Source organism: Podarcis gaigeae (genome assembly GCF_964106915.1).
Source record: "Podarcis gaigeae genome assembly, chromosome: 9".
Taxonomy (NCBI): Eukaryota; Metazoa; Chordata; class Lepidosauria; order Squamata; family Lacertidae; genus Podarcis; species Podarcis gaigeae.
In genome coordinates this window covers 69,627,823-69,651,053 of record NC_139685.1, presented here as the reverse complement: position 1 = coordinate 69,651,053, position 23,231 = coordinate 69,627,823, and the positions used below count along the sequence as shown (strand labels likewise).

The following is a 23,231-nucleotide window of genomic DNA, read 5'->3' as shown; positions in this document are numbered from 1 at the left end:
GAACCAGGCTTCAAATATTTGTTATAAAACTGTGCCATTAGTGGTGATTATTAATTCCACGCCGAACTTTTAATGGTGCATAGAGAGAAGGTACATTTTCCTGAAATATTCTCCCGGACATCTTTGTATCACAGCATGCTTTTAAAATTCTTTTTATCGTAGCTTCTTCTTCTACTGTAATTATATCTGTCGAGAACCATTCTTTAATCGCTGCTATGTTCGCTGCTTTATAGTATCCTCACTTGCTGCTGCATTGCCTCCAATAACTATTGCTGGCCCTTTTGAAACAAGCATCTACGCATTCTCCTTCCACAGGCTGCCTTGGCTGGCTGGCTAGTTTAGGCGTCTTGGACTAGAGCCAGGCTTCCTTTTTAAAGTCCCCTTTTCCTTCCTCCTTTAGTGAAAGCTAATAAAATGGGGTGGGGAGAATCTCGACTTCCTTCCATTCACCCTGCTCCCCACTCCCTAGGAAGTGTCAGCACCAGCTTGTGCTATGGACCATCAGTATGTAAACTGCACAAGCACATCTAAACAGAACGAGGAGGAAGCAGACAATGAGTTCCTGAGTCACAATGCTCTCCCCTGACTACTCCTTTCCCAGGTCAATTTACGATTCCGTCATCCCATTTATTGCTGTCATATCTGTTTGTCTTGCAACCCCCCCACCCTCCCCCTAGAAGGAAAGCACATCCAGCTACTGCGTGTTTCGGGAGGTATGTGCATTCTCAGGCCCCATCCATATATTTTTTTAAAAAAAGTAAATAAAATTATTTGCAAATACGATGAAAAGAAAGAAAGGGTGGCTAAGTATTGGAAAGGGAATCAGTTACCCACTAGGGGAGAATGGTTATGTAAGCTTTCAGAATATTTAGAATTCGCCAAGTTGGCAGATATAATAAGACAGAAACCAAAAAGTGAAGTGAAAAAGGAATGGGAGTGTCTAAATGAATACCTTAAAAGTCAAGGTTCGAGGACAGAAATCTGGCTGAGTCTGGAATAACCTTGTGAAGTGAAAGGATAAGAAAGAGGGATTTATATCTAGATGCTAGGACAGAGATGATAAAGGAAACAGGAAGACATAATGAGAGGTAAAGGAGGTGTTGTGGGATTGGTGGAAGTCACTGTTTGTTTTTCTTTTTAGTGTTTATATTATTAACTTGTAAGATATGGATTTGGGTTTTTTTGTATGTTGGGTTTTGTGTATTGTTATTTTTCGATATTTTTCATGTTGTTGTGTGGAAAATACTAATAAAATTTTAAAAATGAAAGAAAGAAAGAGGGAAAGAGGGAAATAATGCCAGCTGATACTGACAATAAAAACATTCCATCAATCCTAATTTGAAGGTATAAGCATTCAGGCCCCTTTCTGATGTTGTTTCTGCTGCTTTTGGGGGCGGGGGAAGGCAGGTATGATTGACCCCTCTGCCTTACTCACACTGCTTGCATGTGACTCTCATCCAAAGTCAGACCCGCCTGCTCTTTGGCAATATTTATCATACGTGCATCAGGTTTAAGGAGTGATTTATGGGTCTAACTGCATGTGCTGATGTGAAGTTCAGGCGAGGTTCGTAACTCAGTGGTGGGGCATCTGTTCTGCATGCAGAAGGTTCTAGGTTCAATCCCCTGGCCTCTCCAAGTGGGGCTGGGAAGGACTCTCATTCTGAAACCTTGGAGAGCTGCTGCCAGTCAGTGTGGGCAGCACTGAGTTTGATGGACCCAAGGGGTGTGCTCTTCTTTAGGAAGACTAGGTATGTGGCTAGAATTCTGCAGGACCACAGAAGAAAGTAGTCTCAAGATTCAACGTCCTGAGAATCCCTGCTTCTATTTTTAAAAAGCAAGCAGTGATATACATGAAAGTGTTGCCCATACAGCCAACTGAACCTCAAAAGTGAGAGGAGACGCTGAAAAAGGTTCCCAGTGATTAGGGACATGCTTTCAGTACTATAAAAAAGGTAAAGGTAAAGGGACCCTTGACCATTAGGTCCAAATATACCTAGTTGCTTAATGCTCTCCACGTCAAGCATGTGAGATACTGATGAGTACTGAATCATACATTTCTGAGCACAATTCAAACACCTTTAAAGCCCAAAACGGACTCGGCCCAGTATACCTGAAGGAGCGTCTCCACCCTCATCATTCTGCCCAGACGCTGAGGTCCAGCTCCGAGGGCCTTCTGGCGGTTCCCTCATTGCGAGAAGCAAAGCTACAGGGAACCAGGCAGAGGGCCTTCTCAGTAGTGGCTTCCTATGAAATGCCCTCTCATCAGATTTCAAGGGAATATACAACTATCTGACTTTTAGAAGACATCTGAAGGCAACCCTATTTAGGGAAGCTTTAAATGTTTGGGGTTTATCGTGTTTTTAATATTCTGTTGGGAGCCACCCAGGGTGGCTGGGGAAACCCAGCCAGATGGGCGGGATACAAATAATATATTGTTATTATTATTATTATCATTATCATCGTTGTTGTTGTTGTTGTTGTCGTCGTCATTATTATTAACTGTATCTACATACTGCCCAATGAAAATGCTAAGGTTGTGTTTAATTCCTAGGGAAGGAAGCTGTTTCTTTGGGTGTGCATGTGTTAAGACTGTTTATTAAGATCTTCTATAATCAAATGAAAGCCAGCAAAGAAACACTAGAAACTTGGGAGCATATACAGTGGATGCTCGGGTTGCGAACGTGATCCGTGTGGGATGCATGTTTGCAACCCGCAGCATTCGCAACCCACGTCTGCACATGAGCGGGTTGCAATTCAGTGCTTCTGCGCATGCGCGACCGCCAGAACCCGGAAGTAACCCGTTCCGGTACTTCCAAGTTTTGGCGGTCCGCAACCCCCAAAGAAGCACAACCTAAAGTGGCTGTAACCCGAGGTAGGACTATACCCCTATACATTTGGTCTCAACAAACCTAAGAGCAAAACAAGCAGACAACAGAAAATCTCCCACCAATATGCAATTGGGGACAGTCTTCAGATTTACAAATCAGTCCCCATAAAAAATCCATTGAAGTTGAAAAATGTCCCCAGATTCATTGGGAAAAAAGCTGGTAACCTTATTCTAAACACACAAACAAATAAAAGGGAACCAGAGAATCAGGCCACCAAAGAAGAAGAAACCAGCTCACTCGGCCTATAATACCACTCAGATATTAGGAGACTGTTTTGATCTGCCGCTTGCTGTCCCTGATTCCCACCAACCCCATTCTTCGAAAAGTTTGGCTGTGTTCCAGAAACACTTGGACAACTTCTAAATTGGTGAAAGCCAGCGCAGTTGTCTATTGAAGTGTTTTCTTCCGACTGCTTTTACTTCCCTTTTTTTTGTTTTTTCATTTAAGGAAAATATGTCTGGCAAAGCAACTGAGGGCTCCCATGGTCTTCCTCTGCCTCTTGCCTTGCAGGTCCACCTCCCGTTTGCTGTGGTTGGCAGCACCGAAGAAGTGAAAATTGGCAATAAGATGGCCAAGGCCAGGCAATACCCATGGGGAGTCGTGCAAGGTATGTCGGCTGCAGAGGTGGGGTCGGGGGGCAGATCTGCTTGCTCAGCTTTGGTTTAGTGAAATGCAGGGTGGCACCATAAAACCTAATTTCTTTGAGCAACAGAAAAAGAGAGAGTGAGAAAGAAAATGTGAAGAGCATATTAAGATGGTAGCTGGGGACCCCAAAAGCTGTGTCAGATGCAGAAATCTTCTCTTTCCCCAGAAGCATCTTTTGCCAGCTGCACCTAATATGTTCCTGGACTAAGAGAGTTTTAACCACAGTATTTTAGACACCGGTAACTTCAGAATTTAGATTACTGCAGTGCACTTTCTGTGGGGCTGCCCTTGTTCTTGGCCTGGAGATTGCAGTTTCTGGACCTGCTGGAGTTCTTGCACTGGGTATCTGGCTAGAGTTTCTGACTTTGAAGGCCCAAGTTCAAATCCATACTTGTGCATTTGCCTGGGTTAAGTTGTGCACTGTGCTTTTTACAAGTGCACTGTACAGTGGTACCTATGGTTGCGAACTTAATTCGTTCCGGGGGTCCGTTCTTAACCTGAAACCATTCTTAACCTGAGGTACCACTTTAGCTAATGGGGCCTCCTGCTTCCACGCAATTTCTGTTCTCATCCTGAAGCAAAGTTCTTAACTCGAGGTACTACTTCCGGGTTAGCGGAGTCTGTAACCCAAAGTGTTTGTAACCCGAGGTACCACTGTACTACACATTATCAGATGCTAAAATGTTTGCAACCTTAACGCAATGAGATAGGAATCCAGAGGGCGCCCATTGCTGAAGCATGGAGGCCGAATCTCCTTTCTCTATAAGCTGTAACAGTCAACTGGCAAAAGGGATCATTCACTGGGGGCTCAGAGTGAGACTTTAGAAACTGCCTTCTGGTTGCGGGGGGGGGGGGTTGCGGACACATGGGAGACTGCAGTACTATAAAAGTGAAGACCAGAAATGACAGCTGGGAACAACTGCTGTTTGGAAAGCTATGGCTTGTTTAACATATACACTCCGTTTCTTGTGCCTCTTGCAAAGAAATATAAGCTGGGGCCTTTCAGAGCAGCTGTAGCATAATGATTTAAGGGCCTGATTCATGAAAACTCAACTCATCCATGAACGGACTGGAGCAAGCCATTAGGTCTCCAACTCAGCTTCCCATCTGTAAAGAATGCTGGCCTACTTTACAAGGTTGTTGTAGCTATTGCTGAAGTATTGCACTTGAAGTGCCTTAAGATCATAGGAAAATCCTTTGGAGTGATGGAACTGGTCTAATGACCAGGCGAAATCAGGGCTTTGGTGTGTAGAAAAGGAATTGGGGCGAGGGGAGGGTGAAGATGGGAGAACCTTGATAAGGAGCCCTTTTGTTTTGTAGTTGAAAATGAAAACCACTGTGACTTTGTGAAGCTGCGTGAAATGCTCATAAGAGTGAACATGGAGGACTTGAGGGAACAGACTCACAGCCGACATTACGAGCTCTATCGCCGTTGCAAGCTGGAAGAGATGGGGTTCAAAGACACAGACCCTGACAGCAAACCATTCAGGTAAGGCAGCTGCAACACCCAAAGCGGAGTATATTTCTGGAGCGGTTGCCCAAGGCATTCTGCTGTAAGAATTTCAGACGTGATGGGCATAGTGGCACAGCTCGTTTTGAACATTGCCATGTTCCCAAGCTTCCCTTTAGGAAAGCCAGTTACCACCTGCAATTTTAGGATAATGTATTGACCTACCTTCCAGGGCTGTTGCGAGGATTACAACAAACACACAAAGCACTTTGAATGCTTAAAATCTCAATGATGATGATGATGAGTTCATACCTGCTTTCCAGGCAAGAATGGCTCCCATAGCAGCTCTTAATTAAATCCACACCAAGGTTCAATATAATTATGGATTTGTAGGTGTGTGTTTGTGTGTGTGTGTGTGTGTGTGTGTGTGAGAGAGAGAGAGAGAGAGAGAGAGAGAGAGAGAGAGAGAGAGAGTTAGTTGGGAGACTGTCTTTCCCTGGCAGTTAGTCATAACAGTTCATGTTCCAGGTTATTCCTTTCATAGGAAAGGGGACAGTGGCGGCTAATGGCCATTGTGGCAGAAGGCAAGGAGACCAGCGTAAATGGCAAGCAATTCTCCCACCCCACCCAAACTGGTCGTAGGTAAGGAGGCTAACTGTGGACAGGCTGAAGTTGGGGTGGTAATGCCCCATTTGCCCCTATTAGAAGGGGCTGGACTCATTGGCTGGTTGAATAGTAACTATGTCGACCCACAGAACCAGCCCTTCCACTGATCTGCTATGCAGACCAAAGACATTATCCTATGGCTAGCTTTATAGCTATTAAATAATGATTAACAACTTCCTGATAACAGTTCCCAGCCTCTTGTCGCTTCTGAGATGAGGCCACACCATAATCCTCCCATATGCTTTCAAATTTTATCTCCTTGGCCGTAAAGGGGAAGACGGTTGAGATGTGCAAGATGGTGGACTCTGTACCAAAGGTCAAATTCTACGCTAGCTTGGCAATCCCCCATAGATGCAAGGAATGCATAAAGCCCTGGATATGTTTTATTAGTGATATGTGTGCATGTCAGCATGGCGAAGAAGTCTACAGAATTTACCAGGTGGCTAGTTTGCCTGTAAACACGTTCCTTGGTAATCCATCCATGGCCTAAAAGAGATAATTGATAAAAACTTCCCTTTCCTTTCTGGGTAACCCTTACTCTTTGCTGGGCGACAGGATGAGTGCCTATTTGAGCCAGTATCTCTTTTGTCAATGTATAAAATAGTTCAGATTTATAAAGCAGCCCTGGTTTATCTCTGAGCAACAACAAGTGTTCTGTTCAGTTACGCAAGCATAGGAGCAAAGCGTTGGGTCTCATCTACCCACCCAGTTCACTGTTCCCCCCCGAACATGATGGTTTCTTGGTCTAATCTGCCAAAGGCAGGCTTGGCTCCCTCTGCCAGAGTTGTACGCTAGCGACTGGCTGATGATGTCGGGTTTTCGTTCCCCACCTACCTTCTCCTGTTTTCCTCCCCGTCCATGTGGCTAAGCAGGTTCTCCTCACAGCCTGCCAAGCTTTTGCCTGGTCTGGATCCAGATTCTGCTTCCAGCTTATCTGCTACTGCATCAGTCTGCATCTTAAGTCAGTTTCATACAGAAATAGTATATGAACACGGTTATGTTATTTAATTGGGGAAACAGGAGCATCCACACTGTTTCCTGGGAATGGTAATTGGATTCATTTGCTGGCACACAGAGCTAGAGATGGGTGTGTAGCTATAACTGTGTGTACAGTGGTACCTCAGTTTTCAAATGTTTCCAACGAACATTTCGGTTTTCGAACGCCGTAAACCCGGAAGTAAATGCTTCCGTTTCCAAACGCACCTCGGAAGTTGAACAGCTTCTGCTGAGTGTATATGTTATTTTTCTAAATTTTGTCTATTAAATTTGCAGACCGCCTTTTGCGCCTCGGTTTTCAAACGTCTCGGAACAGTCTTCTGGAACAGATTACGTTTGGAAACCGAGGTACCACTGTGTATGTGTGTGAAAACAGGATGCTGAAGTAGATGAACAACTGATCTGATCTATCAAGCTCTTCGTAGATTCTTAGGACTCACTGTCAGCATCACGGCTAAGAAGGGATTTTAATCCAGGTCTTCCTGTTAGAAAATCCAACACTATAGCTCAGCGGTCTCCAACATGGTGCCCATGGATGTATTGATAACTCCCAAGCCTTAAGTGTGTTTACCTTTGTATCCCTTGAAAATACATAGACATGAAGGAGAAGTTAGTGAAGCTCTTCCTCGTTCTGTTCTACAGTGGACGCTCGGGTTGCGAACGTGATCCATGCAAGATGCACGTTCGCAACCTGCAACGTTCACAATCCATGTCTGTGCACGTGTGGGTTGCGATTTGGCACTTCTGCGCATGCGCAAAGTGTGATTTAGTGCTTCTGTGCATGCGCGACCGCCAAAACCCGGAAGTAACCCGTTCCGGTACTTCCAGGTTTCGGCGGTCCGTAACCTGAAAAAACGCAACCTGAAGCGGCTGTAACCCGAGGTATGACTGTATTTGCATTTCATGGCTCAGATTATTTCTGCTGGATCTGACTCTTGCCCAGATCCCTTGGAAAAGTGAAGCACGCTTTATTTCTTTCATTTTTTTATGGGGCAGGGGGATGATCTGGTCTGGGGGGAGGAGGAGAGAAAGACCAGAGAAGTTATCACCTACACCACTCCCCCCAAAATCCAAATGTGCCCACAGGCCTAAAAATGTTGGCAAGACCTGTAGAATGCTGTCTTGTTAATGGCAGCAATGGCCAAATGCAGTGGTTTTCAACCAGGGTGCCTTGAATGATGGTCAGGGTGCCATGGGCAACACTGGCCTCTGTCCTTCCTTCCTTCCCTCCCTCCTCTGATGCCCTCTTGGGTCTCTGCCTCCCGAAGGCTTGCACAGCTGTTTGTTGCAGCAGCCGTGGCTATAAGCTCTGCAGGCAAATGATGCCTCTGGGGCTGGCCAGGGGGTCTGGTTGCCAGGATCTGAGGTGGCCTCAGAGTGAGTAAGCAAGCAGGTGAGAGAGCCTAGCCAGCCAGCCAGTCCACCAGTCCTTGCAGTTCGGAATGGACAGACAAGTCCCAGGCCCCTGTGGTGCTAGACTTATGTTCATCTTTGGCCAGTCTGTTGGGCCACTAAGGCTGGGGGCATCCTCTTCCCAGGTCCCTGTGGGGCAAACCTCACTTTTGGGTGGGGGGGGGAACGCAGATCAGAGACTGGGGTGGCAGCAGCAGCAGCTGCCCAGAAGACTCCCAAAAAGAGGGGAGAAGAAGCTGAGGGAATCCTCCACCAGAGAGGGTGTTTTTAAAAAGGTGAGAGATTGCCAGCTCTGCAGGCAAGCAAGGGGTGACATAACTGGGCTCCTGAGCCCCACAGGGATGCTGCAGAAAGAATGTAGTTGGTCAAGGGAGCCGTGGGCTCAAAAAGGTTGAAAACCTCGGGCCAAACGGATCCAAAATGGCTTCCACTTGGCGGTTGCAATGAGAAAATTGCAGGGGTAGAACAGAGCCAAAAGTATCAGTTTATTTATTTCCAAGTTCAGATAGCAAAGAGGAAGTGGAGAAAGAGAGGAGACAGAGGACCACAGATAAGGGTACTTTCTTCTTGTCTCATAGCACAAGCTGGAGAATAGATGTGAAGTGCAGGCACTTTTAATCTTTTCAAACCAGCCTGGACTCTTCAGCAAGCCAGCCTTGCTTCCTGACAGGGGGCAGAAAGCATTCCAGGAACTCTTGAAACCAAGCTGGATAAAGAAGTGGTGAAAAACCGTTTACCTCACGAAGGACCCAGCGCATAAGGGGTGAGAGGAACTAGATGCTTCCCCGTTATCAGGCAAACTTCATCAAGCTCCTTGGCAAGTGATGTTTTGGAGTAGTTCTAAGAGTTCTAAGAAAGGGGGAATCTGAGACAGGGTCTGTGCACAGCACAGCATGAGTGTCGCGTTTTGCTCTGCTGAGGATGAAGCAAAAGAAGTTTTGCACCACACTGAAGAAGCATTGGTGGTGGTGCCTTCTCCAGGCGCTTCATCCAAGGGAGGTGTAGAGAGCGGACTTTTCAGTAGTGGCCCCCACTGTTTGTGGAATGCTTTCCCCAGGGAAACATTCCTGGCACCATCAATGTTGGTTTTTAGGCACTAGGCCAAGATATTTTTTAATTCACTCAGGCTTTTAGGACTATAGTAGTAGTAGTAGTAGTAATATAGAAGTTACTCAGGCCTTCTTTGCTTTTCATCCAGTTTTGTGCTTCTTTTCAAAAATACTTTTCAACAGAAGAGGACTTAATGTTTCCACGCCAGAAAAATCCTGGTCGAAAGTAAACATTGTTGGGATATTTATTCAGTGTATCCCATTTTTGTCCTGTCCTTCCTTCAAAGAACTCTGAACTATGTATAAGGTGGCAAGGCTTGTTGTTTTGTGTGTGGGGGGGTACATTATAATTTTATTATTTATATGCCACTCATCTGACTGGGTTGCCCCAACCACTCTGGGCAGCTTTTGGCAAAATATATATATATATAAAAATTAAACATTGAAAACTTCCCTATACAGTGATACCTCGTGCTGTGTAACCTCCAGGTTACGGAATCTTCAGGTTATGGCCGCGGCAAACCTGGAAGTGTATACTTCTGGGTTTCACCTCTCATGTGTGCACAGAAGCACTTTATCATGCCATGCGTGTGTGCAGAAGCGGTGCCTCTAGTTACAGATTTTTTGGGGTGTGCATGGCACCCCAAAACAAATTAAATCCATAACTAGAGGTACCACTGTACATTGCTGCCTTCAGATATCTTCTAAAAACCATATACAGTGGTGCCTCGCAAGATGAAATTAATAATAATAATAATTTGTTCTGCGAATCTCTTCGTCTTGTGGTTTTTTCATCTTGCGAAGCACGGCTATTATCGGCTTAGCGGATTAGCGCTATTAGCGGCTTAGAAAAAGGAAAAAAGGGGGGGAACTCGCAAGAACTCGCAAGACGTTTTTGTCTTGCGAAGCAAGCCCATAGGGAAATTCGTCTTGCGAAGCACCTCGAAAACGGAAAACTCTTTCGTCTAGCGAGTTTTTCGTCTTGCGAGGCATTCGTCTTGCGGGGCACCACTGTAGTTGGTTATATTGGACATCTGATGGGAGTGCGCCACTGCCAAGAAGGCCCACTGCCTGGTTCTGTGTGTGTTCCAAGTTCGGTCACCAATTGCATCTCCCAGATATCTGCTAATGGACCTGGGAAGACATAAACACACACACTCATTCACACAGCCCTGGGGAGTTGCTTCTTCCAATAACGCATTGGATGGACTCATGGGAGGGTTGCGTGTAAAAGCAACTTCCCATGTTCATACACCTTTAATCCTCTCAATAACCCAGCAAGGTATGTTACAAGCTTATGTGCAACCTTACCTGATTTAACCAGGAGCTGCTGATTGACTGATTGATTGATTTTGTTCTTCCTTCGATGTTACTCATCCTTGATACTAATGAGGTTTGGCTTTCTTTCTATCTGCCCACGACCACCACGTCCTCTCTCTTTTATTAAACGGGGTGCTTCCATAACAAGTCTGCAAGAGACCTATGAAGCCAAGAGGAATGAATTCCTGGGTGAGCTCCAGAAAAAGGAGGAGGAAATGAGGCAAATGTTCGTCATGCGGGTAAAGGAAAAAGAAGCCGAGTTGAAGGAAGCAGAAAAGGATGTAAGTGGACTCCTCCCCTCACTCTTAATACAGGATCCCACCCCTGAATCTCTGAATGATTCAGCTTGGAATCGTCAGGGGGTCCATATAGGAGCACTTGTGCGAAGCAGAAAACACAAACCAGAGTTATTTTGGGCTTGATCATGTATAGGGTCCCTCCAGACTGGTGTTTTTTTGTGTGTATGGGTGCATTCAGCAACAAGTCATTGTTGCAGTAATAGTGCATTTGTGGTGGGTTTATGCTGGACATCCTGCCATTATATTAGTTGAATGAATGAATTTTATTATTTCGGTCACAGACCAGTTCCAGCCCACATACAGTATCAAGGAAGTCATAGAACACAATGGGGATACATTTGAATTTGAAATTAGGTATAACACGGACAATACAGATGTGGCAACAGTTAAAAAATATATTAATTGAAACTTTGTCTATATTAGTTGTACCACAATGCTTCTCAAGAGTTATAGCATTACTGGATTCTCGTGCTGCGTAGTGCAGCAAAAACAGGACAAATAAAGCCCCAAATAAAACACAGAACATAAAAAGAAAAACCAGGACATTTGTGGTATTAAAAAATTACAGGACTTCTGTCCTGCATGCCCCATAGCTTCTGAAGGAAGCAAAGCAGTATGTTGATCCTGAAAGTGTTGCAGGCATGAACTCTATTGAAAGTGGGACTTAACGCTTCTTTTTTTTCTCTCTCTCTCTGCCTCTCTCTGTGTCCATGACCTCCCTCTTTCTTTCCGGTTGGGCAGCTTCACGAGAAGTTTGACCACCTAAAGCGGACTCACCAGGAAGAGAAGAAGAAAGTGGACGACAAAAAGAAGGAGCTCGAGGAGGAGCTGGGCAACTTCCAGAAGAAGAAAGCAGCAGCCCAGCTGCTCCAGTCACAAGGGCAGCAGGCTGGCTCTCAGCAAACCAAGAAAGACAAGGACAAGAAAAAGTAAGCCATTGTCTCAGGTCGAGCTCTGTGGGCTTCTGTTCCAGTGTGCTGTCTTCCGTTGCATGTCTGTATTCGCTTCTTCCCATTATCAGACTGGAAACTGGGCTTCCCTCCCTCTCCCCCCGCCCCCACTTTAAAACAAAAAACAAAAAACCCCAGACTGAATTATTTTTTATATAAAAGAATATACAGGTTTGTTTGCTTTTTCCTTAAAAGAGCAGCAGGGAGGGAATATGACCGGCTTTATTTTTTTATACAGAGGGTACCTAAATAATATTTTGTAAAAGCTTGACTAGCTGGTTCAAAGAAGCAAGAGAGCAGTTGGAGAGCAGAGACCGAAAGCCAGCCCACCCAGCGATCGGCTTTGCAATAAGTCTTGGATTTTCTGTTGTCGAAGCAAAACACATAAGCGCTCCGTCTCTCACTGTCTTTCCCAGTGATGCTTCAAAAGGTCTGTGCTTAATTCACTGTGTAAAAGCCTTGCCACAATGGACCGGTGCAGAGCTGACAGTTTTCCTGAGTGTTAGCCATGTGGTTAAGTGATTGGGTTGGGCTGCAGGATCATGCCACCGGATTCCCTCGCCTCGCCTCCGGGTTTTGCAGGCAGCAGGGAGGATGTGATCCTGTGGCCCCAACCCCCTTAACTGTACGCAACGACTCGGCTCATATTGCATTCCTAACTAGCCAGAGGTATATTCAGCTCGGAGTCGCTTAGTGCCAAAAGCGACTGTTTGCAAAAGCGGCTGTTAGAGCGTGCAAGTAACTCTAGTTACAGTATAAACTTATATATCTGGTGCCAGTTCTGCCCCTGTGCTAGCCAAACAAATTAACAGTGCTGGGTATGCTATGATTGCAGTACAATGCTTCTTATTGTAAAAGTAAAAAATAAAATAAAACCAGCAGTCTGGCATCGTTGGAGCAAGTCAGACCCGCATATTTGCAGTCAGACCTTTAGCCGCTGCTTGGCTGCGGAAGTGAAGAAAAGTTTTGCAGGCGTGTAAGGGTACTTAACTGCACCAGCAATGGGAGTGCCATGCGTGGATGGGGCTCTGGAGCTATGCTCATGGGTCTCCCAGGTGTTTCTTGAAGGAACAGTAGCACATGCAAAGGCAGTATGTTTCCTCTTAATAAATACCTTTCAGGGGGAATTTCGAAGCATTGTTGCAGTGTCTCTTGAGAAAGAGAGAAGAATACTAGGCATGAACCTTAACAGGTGTCTGGTCTACAGCAGGACCGTTAAGCTTTCTCTTTTCCCCTGTCGTTGTTCTCCAGACCTTTCTCTGCTAATCCTGGTGGGTGCCCGGGCTACAGCAGGTTTCCTTTTGATTCTGCACCTGTGCATATGGCTCTGCACGCATGGCACCCATGGGAGATTTGAGTGACGTTTGCCACTTACGTAACTTCCCTGGTTGCATTTTTGTAACACTGGAGTGCTCCCGCAGGTCACGTACAAGGTCTCAAGGTACTGAAAAGGGCAAAGTGCAAAAGATGGAGCCATCTACTGGCTTCAGGATTATGTACTTGCAATGTAGGTATACAGATTTGCCTTTTTCATGTTGACCTTTTTTTAAAGGCGTTGCGACCACTGGAGAGAGTTACAGGAGCAATCTCGCACCACAAGAATGTAACCAGGGATGTGCAACCCCAAAGGTCTTTCCTGACCTTCTTTGCAAGTTTAGAGCCACCATGGCCAGTTCTGTCTTCCAGGCTGATGCTGCAAGTCCCATCTGGGCGCAGGGCAGTCAGCACAGGGACCTGGTCCCTTCCCTGCACACGTCTGTTTGGGAGTGACCAATGCTCTGCTTCAGAGTGCCGGTCACCCACCAAAACTTTGGTGTGGAAACTCCTTTTGGTTGCACTTCTGCCAGCAGAAGTTGACCCACCAAAGAGCTTCGTATCCATTCCGTCTTTCTCTCTAGTCCTAAATACTGGCTAAGCTTAGTTTCTGCAGTAGCTAAAACAACAGACACCTTAAAGACATGATCACTCATTACCAGCAAGATCCGCAACACACCGTTGCTCTTTGCAGCTCTTCAAAACTTCTAGTTACTCCATCCTTCCTTCCACCCAACATTTTGTGGCCGTTGACCACACTCTGTCCTCACTGAACTGCTTTTAAATTTCCCTCCCTTAGGATCCTTAGGGAAGGTTTATTTTTAACTTGTGCAAAATTTGGGGTCTGTCCCTCAATCTTGCTGATGATCTCCTCCCGCTTCTTTTGTGCGTGGATTGATGCAATTTTGGCTAGACAGTCAACAACAGTCACATGACATAAGTATCATGTAACGCAGGGGCCAAAATAATTTCTATACACGGTGTTGCCAAATGACATGGCTTGCAAAGGAGTTCGGTAGGTCCGTTAAAATTTTGTACGGTATATATCCCTGCCACTTCCTGCATCTGATAAATTGGGCTCATGTTCATGACAGCTCATGCCACAAATTGAGTGCTGGTCTTTAAGGTGCTTCAAGGCTCTTAGTTGCTTTTGCTACGGCAGACTAACATGGCTACCTCTCTGCTATAACCGAAGTCCTATTCTGCAATTTGTAAAAATGAGCAGAGCGAGGTCCGTTTTGACTGTTCTAGCTTCTGACTGTGCTTCCCTTGTGGGGGGTGGGGAATCAATCTGTAGGTTATATTTTTTTAAATGAAGGATTCTTTGAAAGAGTAATTATTTTTGAAGCTGTCTTTACATGGAAGAAACTCTATTTTTTGTATATCTTATAAGCATCTGTAATGGTGATTGCTTGACCTAGTCGAGGAGGTCTGTCTCTGGACTCAGTCGAATTTGCAAATTACAGGAGGGCGTTCCAACTTTGGAAAATTGTACATTTTCAGCATGGGCTGGCTATCTCACCTCACCTTGTGCTCCTTTGGCCTTGTTCACAATGCACCTTTATTGTAGAGCAGTTAAGGAGACATTCTGCTGTGCAGAACCCAGATTGGGGAGCTGTGAAGGAGTATTCTCCCATTGATTGCAGACAAACTTCAGGACGGGTTCAGACCAGGACTGGGAAGCTTGTAGACCTCTAGATATGGCTGGCTCACAGCTCCCATTGTCCTGAGCTCTGCCCATGCTGGTCAGGGCTTCAGGTTCCCAATCCATGCCTGGTTCATTTAGTCACACGTTCAGTGTCCCAACCACAGTTTCTAAAACAGGAGGAGGTGGAAATGAGCTTCACTTGGAGATAATTTTTCTCCACCCTTCTCCAACACCAGATAGGTGGGGCTGGCTGCAGTTCTTCAGTGGTGAAGGAAAAGCACTCTGTGCGAGAGGGATTTCCCTAATGTAACTATAATATCACATCTTCCAGGGCTGAGCCTGGCGATAGGAAGTTTCTGGTACTGATCCCTAGCTCAGAGAAAGCTGTAGATTCTGCATAGACCTTTGCTGTCTATATAAGCACAATCCCTTCTATAATAATATTTTATGAGGCAGCAACTTTCTGTTTCCCCAAACTAAAGCCATCCACCTTCGACTATAAATTAGGTTGACATTTTTACTTCCTTGCTTTAGCGTGCGTCTCAGATGCGACAGTGAATTTTGTAAAAAAAAGAAGAGAGAATGAAACATCTGACCTGGGTTTCAAACTTGCAATCCCAAACAGACCCCTTTCCCCTCACTCACTATAAAGAGGGATCAGTTAGGGGAAGTGCAGATGTTACATTAAGGAAAATTTAGGAGGGAGGGGGCAAGGCCTGGATGTGCCATTTTCTCAGTGGTGTAATGTTTAGAGCTAACGGAAGGGTGAAGCCTGAAAATGGCAACTCTGGCATCCCTGCAGAAACCAACCCTTTTTTGAGAAGCATCCCAAAAAGCTTTCTAGGAGATAAGGCTGAGCCAGCTGAATGGGGGTTACAGGAACTTAATATTTTTTTATCAGGCTCTGTGGACACATTCCAGGTTTTGTTTCATTTCGCCTTTTTTTGCTGCAACGATAAGGGCCTAAAGTATTAACTTTTGGAGAGAGAGAAAGAGAGGAGGAAAGATGGAATTCTCAAGGTTATTTTTGTAGCGGATCCATAAAACATTTGGTTGTTATTTCTTTTTACGTGTCTGGAGTTCCCCCACGTGGCGTCAGACTGTCACTGCAGTTGTCAAGCCAGAGGAGCAGTCGCTGGGTTTTCAGATAATACTGTTAAGGGCTGCTGCTGCTGCTTCAAACATGGGGCCAGATTCTGGCTGGCTTAGACTGGCTGGTCACGGTTGTAATGTGTGTTCCACTGCATGTATACATGTGCTAGGAAGCTGTGGTTTGGCTCAGCTTTCCTGCGCACGTGCGCTGTTCATACATGCAACAACACACGCATGCAGGACACGCATAGGGCTGCATATCTAAATCCTGCCCTGTGATAGGTATTTCCCAACCCCGGTTCTCTCTGTCATTTGCCAGAAGTGGAGTTGGGGTGCTGGAGCCTGAAATGCAGTGGGCAGGACACGATCCAGCCTCCTGATAGTTAGGACACACCTGGCCAACCCAGATGCTGCATGCTGTCTGCCGTTATAGGGTTAGGTGTCCTTGGTGGTTTGAGAGGCCTCCCAGTTACACCTGGCAAGGTTTCAGCGCAGATATAAACCCCTGACAGAGCGCGGCCACATTGACACAGAATGCTAAGCCAGGGGCCACACCGTGTGAGCACAATGCATACTTGGAAGGCACACACACTCTCATGCGCCGCAACCACATGTGGACATGCACATTAACTCCATGCAGCCGCCAGCAGTTGGACTTGGGGAGGGAGGGGTTTCTACTTTCCCCCCCTCAAAGCCGATGGGGTCATATTCTTGGTGGCTGCATCTGGCGAGAGAAGGCTAACTGTAGCTTCTTTCAAGATGGGGCCCTCTGGCAAACTGTGGTTTGTCAAGATGCAAGCATATGTGCTAAGCTACAGAGGGTGGTTTATTAATGCAGCCCAATTGCTCCTACTTTTCTCCTTCCTTCTGCAAGCAGGTAAACAAACGATGAGCTGGTTAGCTTTGCATCCAAACCTTTGTTTTGCCCAAACCACAGTTACCTGTTTTTTACCTAAGCTATTGTGATTTGCCTGGGTGGAACAAACCATGAACTCCAGCATCACTTAGCTTTACTGACATGCTCTGTATAGGGTATATTTGTATTCTGATGTCTTCTTGAGTGTTTACTGTAAGGCACACTGGGCACAGCTTATTGTGGGAAAGCAGCATATAAGTAAACACAATCAATTAGTCATAAAACTTTCACAGTTTGTGTACCTGCATGCAGAAGGGAGGCATGTTGCCTAAGGGCTTGAACTGCATGCACTCTATGCTTTAATAAACGATACTTCGTGACTTGGCACTGCATGCAAATGCTGCCTGTGTCTGATGGCCACATTTAACAATTCACAATGGACTGCATGCGTTGCAGAGAGTTGGTCTACTCTAGATGACCCCCTAGATGTCCCTTCCAGCTCTACAGTTCTAGGATTCTCTCCTGCAGAGAATCACTTTCTGTGCAGGTAGCTCTTTCCACTTTTAGAAACTGTTGTGTGCTCAGATGTGCAGTTTAGTGCTTTCACTTGCTGTTGAATGCTTTAAATGGAAAAGCGAGAGTATGTCATCATTATTGCAATAAATATGCACATATATTTATCATGCACACCCACAAATGTTGCAACCTAGCCTGGATTTCTGCTTTTAAAAGGTTTTTAAGTTTTCTCTTGCCCTTGAATTCAGGGCTCCACTTTGCCTAGGAAAGGGTTTGAACTTTTCTTGGTAACAGAACCCACAGTGGAATGACTGCAGTGATGTCCATTGACTCGTGGCAGATCAACCTGCTCACTGCTGCCGGCATGACTTCCCTCTGAAACCCAGCAGATTGGAATGCTCCCTTTTAATCCAGAGTAAGAACTGGGCAGCTGAGGTTTTACACCGTATGTTTGTGGCAAGGCAAAATATATATACTATCTAGCATTTTTATAACACTACCGGGAGACAATGTGCTGATCTGGAGCAGAACTTCCAGATCAACTTCTCCAGTTAAATGATTTCAGGAAGCAGTAGTGGTAAAAACCCCTTGTCCTAAGACAGCCATTGCCAGCCTTCCTCGGCCTGATGCCATAACTGCTATCAGCGCCATTGTGTGCTGACTTAGGCTCTTGTCTTGCATTGTTTTTTTTATGTGGAGAGAATTTGCTAGTGGGAGTCCCTCCATTCCCCCAGCATTCAAACAAGAATGGTGCAGTCCAGGAAATTCTGTACCCCCTGACTCCTGCATATAACATGCACTTTTGCAGCATGCATTCCTTTAGCTACAATTTTCGAAGATGCTAGCTTGTTAATTCTGGGAGATGTACAGCTTTGTTTGCTTCATCAAGATTACTAAAGAACTTTCCCAAGGCACTTAGTTTGCCCGGTGTTTTGCGGTGGGTGTCTGTTCCTTTGCTCAATTAAGGATTGTGGGGGTTTTTTAGTGCAAAGTACAGTATGCTACTCAAGGATAGTGATTTGCCAATTAACTGGTATATGCTTTCTAAATCTGCAATTAAATCGCTGTGTTCCAATCTGTCCCAAGGCATGCACAGGCTCCCGCTGCTTGCAGAAACTTTTGCATTCATTCCAGTGGAGGGAGCCCATCTGCACATGCCTTTCTTTGCACACGAGGCACTGAATCAATGGCGCATCCCATGCACATCTAAGGAGGGCATTGGGGGGAATGTCTGAAGGGCCCCAGGTTCAAGTCCTGGCATGCCCAGTTGAAAGGCTCTACAGTAGCAAAGCTGGGGAAAGGCCTTTGCCTGAGCACTTGGAGGTACACAGAAAGCTGCCTTGTACGGATTATAGGTCCATTTAGCTCAGTCCTGTCTACATCGATTGACAGTAGCTCTCCAGGGTTTCAGGCAAGAGTCTTTCCCCACCCAATCTGGAGACACAGAGTTTTGAGCCTGGGAACCTCTTGCACACTTCCTGTGGCTGAGCTATGCCCCTTTCCCAAACTACTCAAAGGATACTAACCTTATCCAAGCTGGAACTGCCCATGTGTTGTTGGGCTCCAAGCTCCCATCAGTCACAGCTGGCATGGCCAGTGCTCAGGAACGGACATCCAAAACATGTGGAGAGTACCAGATTTGCAAAGGCTGGAACAGACAGGTAGCTGGACCAGTGAAGCCGCCTAGTGGTGCAGCATTAAAACTGCCGGCACACTTGCAAAGATAAGCAGGGTCCGGTATGGTTCCAAGTTGGATGGGAGACCAGGTGTTGAGAATCCTGCATTGCCGGGGGTTGGAGTAGATGTCTCTCAGAGTCCCTTCCAACACTATAACTTTGAGAGGCAGCTGCTTGTGTCTGTCACTGGAACCGGAGCATTAACTGGGGAAATGGATAAATTAACCGACCAGACCGTCCTGTTTTTGTCACACATGGCCATAAATTTTAAAATGCTGTGTGGCTTTTGGTCTGTGTTTTGCTACTAGGCTTCCACACAATAAGAACTTAGCATGGATTTAAAGGTTAAGGGTTGGTTGGTTTTCATTCCTTCCCATTCCATAATAATCCCTTTTGCAAAACCCTCTGCCATGAAGCAAGAAGCTGTCGCCAGCTTCCTTGTCATTTCCCACTGATTTTTTTTCCCAATTTAATTTTTTTCCCTTTTTTGAGTTGCTATTATTTCTAACATTTCTGTTCTCGTGTTTGTTTTTTGATTTGCAGTTCAAGCTTCACATAAAGCCTGCCAAGTCAAAGGATGTTCCTGCATTCACCTGCTTTTGCAGTAATGAGTTTCAGCCATCTTTGTTTTTGTTTTTTTCTCTCTTCCCTTTTAAACACAAATCCTCACTATATTAATAATACTATGTTGGGTGGGTGTTGGAGCAAAGGCTACCTGGCCTTGGGCTTTATTGGGGATATTCCTTCTTCCTCTGAAGAACAGAAACTGTAAAATTGATTGGAATGGGAGCTGGAACTAGATTGTAACAATTTTAAACTTGGGTCTTGTTCATTGCACTTGGGTCCACCTTTTGGCCATGGTCCTCTTGAGATCCTCTTGAGGTGTCTGAAACTTGGGTTGCTTTTGTACAACGGGCTTATTCTTCTTTTTTCCCCATTTTGAATGGCAAACTCCTACCCTCCCACCTCCTGCACCAATGCACCTCTTAGCAAGAACACCATCCAGCCACCACAAAACCCTTTAAAGTCCATGGGTTTCTTTTATGGTTTAGTACATGTTTACATTTTCCTCACATTGAAATCAATGGGGCTTTTGTGGGTCTCATGGCTGTGCCTTGATTTTCCTTCAGAAGAAGATTTAGTACAAAGGGGATACTATTTAGGGTTTGAAAAGAAGAAAGAATTAAAGTCCCACTACACGTGCAAATTGCTGTGTGGTCGTCTGCACCAGGGCCATGATATTTTGAAAAACTTCATCACTTGTCGGAGTGAAGAAGGATTATAGCCATGCTCAGGAATTTGGGCTATGTATAGCACATTCCATTTATACTGAACTAGCTCACTGTGGTTAGCTTTTCACACAAACCCTCCCCAACCCCCCAGATACAACCCATTTCTACAACTAGCAAAGCCAGTCCAGGACTGAACAAGATGACGGGAGTCCAAAAACAGCTGAAACACTGTCTTAGAGCAGTAGCCTGAGGAGTCATGTGGGGCTACATCTGAAGCAAACTGCTGATATAGAGTAAGGCCCCGCTTGCCCTATGCATTTAAAACCTTCCACTTTGAACAGTCATGGCTTCCTCCCAATGAATCCTGGGAAGTGGAGTTTGTTAAAGGTGGCAAGGCTGTTAGGAGAGGCCCCTGTTCCCTTCACAGAACTACAATTCCCAGAGTTCCCTGGGAAGAACAATTGATTATTAAATCACTCTAGGAATTGTAGGTCTGCAAGGGGAATCGCGACCTCCTAACAACTCTGAGCAGTTTTAAACAACCATTCCCAGAATTATTTGGGGGGGGGGCATGGCTGTTTAAAGTGGTATGATACTGCTTTAAATGTTGAGTGCAGATGGGTCCTAAGGCTCTTTCATCCGGACACAAAAGTGTTCTAAACCCACCGGTCCCACTCCGCCTAAGACTTCCTTTGGAAATAGCTTGCAAGTTTGCAGAAGAAGCCCCAGGCTCAGGATTTGTGACATGTCTCTTACTGACATTGCATGACTTCGCACATGCATGCTGCCTTTTGTAACTAACGTCTTGGATGCTTTCCACTTTTGGCGTGTCCGTTTTAACAGGCTCCCCTGGTAAGTTTTGATCTTGCTTTTAACCAAACCTCGCTGCAGACATGATATACCGTATTTTTCGCTCTATAAGACGCACCAGACCACAAGACGTGCCTAGTTTTTGGAGGAGGAAAACAAGAAAAAAAATATTCTGAATCCCAGAAGCCAGAACAGCAGGAGGGATCGCTGCACAGTGAAAGCAGCAATCCCTCTTGCTGTTCTGGCTTCTGGGATAGCTGCGCAGCCTGCATTCGCTCCATAAGACGCACACACATTTCCCCTTACTTTTTAGGAGGGAAAAAGTGAGTCTTATAGAGCAAAAAATACGGTAACTAACAAATGCAGCACGTGTGCAAACCAGAGCTGCTCATTATTATTTTTAATTGATGGAGGATAACCTACTACAAATGCCTGGACACAAAGGAGCCACAAGGGCATCAGATAGCACAGGGAGAAACATCCCCGGAATGTTAATAATCTTTACAGCATCAAGGATTTACTGAAAGAATTAGTGGTCTGTTTTATCCTGAAATGAAGAAATTAAACCTACCCCCTTAGGGCTCAGTCTTATGGGTGATGGGTGTTGTTCTTGTCATCTGAATTTGTGTAAGTATATGAGCTCAATGTAAAAGATTCATCTTTCATTTCTCAGTTCTTAGAAGTGAATAGCAGTTCCAAATAGCCTGCGGGTCTTACCATCACAGTGCTCCCATGTGATCTCTCCTGTTTTTAACATTGTTGAAGTGTGGTATGGATGCAGCCAGTGCTTTTTTTCTTTTTTAAAAAAATGTTTAGGGATACTTTCATTTTGACCCAAGAAAATCACCATTTTATAGTTCAAATCGGGGAAAATAAATACAGTAAATGGACAAAAAGTACAAAGATTCACAAAATGTTTAGGGCTATGCGTACCCCCAGGAAAAAAAGCGCTGGAGAGAGACAACCATGTTTTTCCTGCAACGTAAGAACCATCCCTCAGGCTTCACGCCATTTGTTAAACCATGGTTAGCTGCTGGTTGTTGTCAAAGCTCTGCTTGGGCCAGGACTTCAGAATTGTCCCTGCAAGGATAAGATAGGCTGAGCAATAAAGGCATTGCCAGAATACAGTCATAGGCACCTGCTCAAGAGCTTATTCGCACAAGTTTAGATGTGCACCCAAATCCCATTTGCTTCATTTCTGAGCGTGCACCCAAAGTTTTAAGTTGTGGTGTTGAAAAATAGGTGTTTGGGAGCACAGGCATGCTCATCAGAGTTCCAGAAATGGGTGTCGATTGTGTGCATGACTGTCTTTGTTAATGGTTAGCAGGATTTACACAACAAAAACTGGCAAGTAAGTAGAGAGTAAGAGTATTGTGGGAATGTGAGGGCTTTGGAATGTACAGAGCATAGAGCAACCTTCAGATGTTTTTGACTACTTCTTCCATAAGAGCCCAGCCAGACATTTTGGAGGAGGAAGGAGACATGTTTGTCAAAGGCCCACAGGAGACAGAAACAGCTACAGCACCCTGACTTTCTGCAGAGCGAATATTCCACATGTATTTTTAAAATAGGTTTCAGTGACACCTTGCCTGCAACCAATGTACTTGTCCATCCGAAGTTGAGCCAAGCAGGGATAGAAGGAAAGCCTTTGAATTCCACTGACTTTCAGATCAATTTCTATCTCATTATCTTTAGGAAGCTGGTCTAACCACCACAACTTCCCAGGGAACTGTGGAAGACGTAGCTTTTGGTTCTCGGCACCCTTGTTTAAAACCAGCATTTACCAGGTTTCTTGAGCAGAACGTGAAGCCGTGTGGCAACCAAACTAATTTCTAAACTTGCTCGAACTCACAGTGTCAGTGTAGAGCTGTGAGGGAAGACAAGCCTCTCCTGTCCAGATTACTTTTACGGTTTCCACTTTGAAATTGTATGTGCCAGCCAAGGCAAATATTGGAATGAAATCTCACCCCGTACCCAACCTCCTCTTCGTCCTTTGCTCTTCCTCGCTCTCACTTTAACTGTTGTGAAGCTGACTCTGAAGTATTTAACTGTTTGTATTTTTCTGTGCTGGACAGAACATTTTCCTTTCTGACACTTTCCAAGAGATGGCGAGTCCTGTTTACCTTCCGCTTCCCTCAACATTTTCTGCTGACGTGCAGCTAATTGTCCCTCTGATTCCAGCTAGGTAGTCTCCTGTTTCTTACCTTTTTTTTGAAAAGCACTCTTTGAAATTACGCTCATCACCAAAGTCACCACCCTCCCTTCGCTTTCCAACTTTGCTTGCTTCTCTGCCAAACCGCCACGGTGTCTTTTTTTCTTTTTCCACATAGTTTTTCCACATTGCTAAGAACATAGTTCTTAGCAAAAGCCAGAAGGCTGGTTCACACATCACACTAAACACAGGTTCAAGC

General features: G+C 45.2%; 1 protein-coding gene across 11 annotated transcripts in view; it reads left to right on the top strand.

The window, feature by feature from the left end:
• The window catches only part of SEPTIN11 (septin 11), a 104,264-nt gene that overhangs the window by 67,759 nt on the left and 13,274 nt on the right, over positions 1-23,231 (top strand). For 4 of the 11 annotated variants that reach the window (XR_014568355.1, XM_083756686.1, XM_083756687.1 and 1 more), the window contains exons 6-9: positions 3,336-3,495; positions 4,854-5,022; positions 10,576-10,708; positions 11,468-11,655. Coding sequence is in view for 7 of the 11 variants with exons in the window: in XM_083756686.1 (XP_083612812.1) it covers positions 3,336-3,495; positions 4,854-5,022; positions 10,576-10,708; positions 11,468-11,655 (650 nt within the window). In the remaining 4 variants the exon portion in view is untranslated. Of the gene's footprint in view, positions 1-3,335; positions 3,496-4,853; positions 9,828-10,124; positions 10,709-11,467; positions 11,656-19,321; positions 19,959-23,231 lie in introns of those variants that run through there. The other 7 variants (XR_014568356.1, XR_014568357.1, XM_083756690.1 and 4 more) reach the window with 4 other exon arrangements.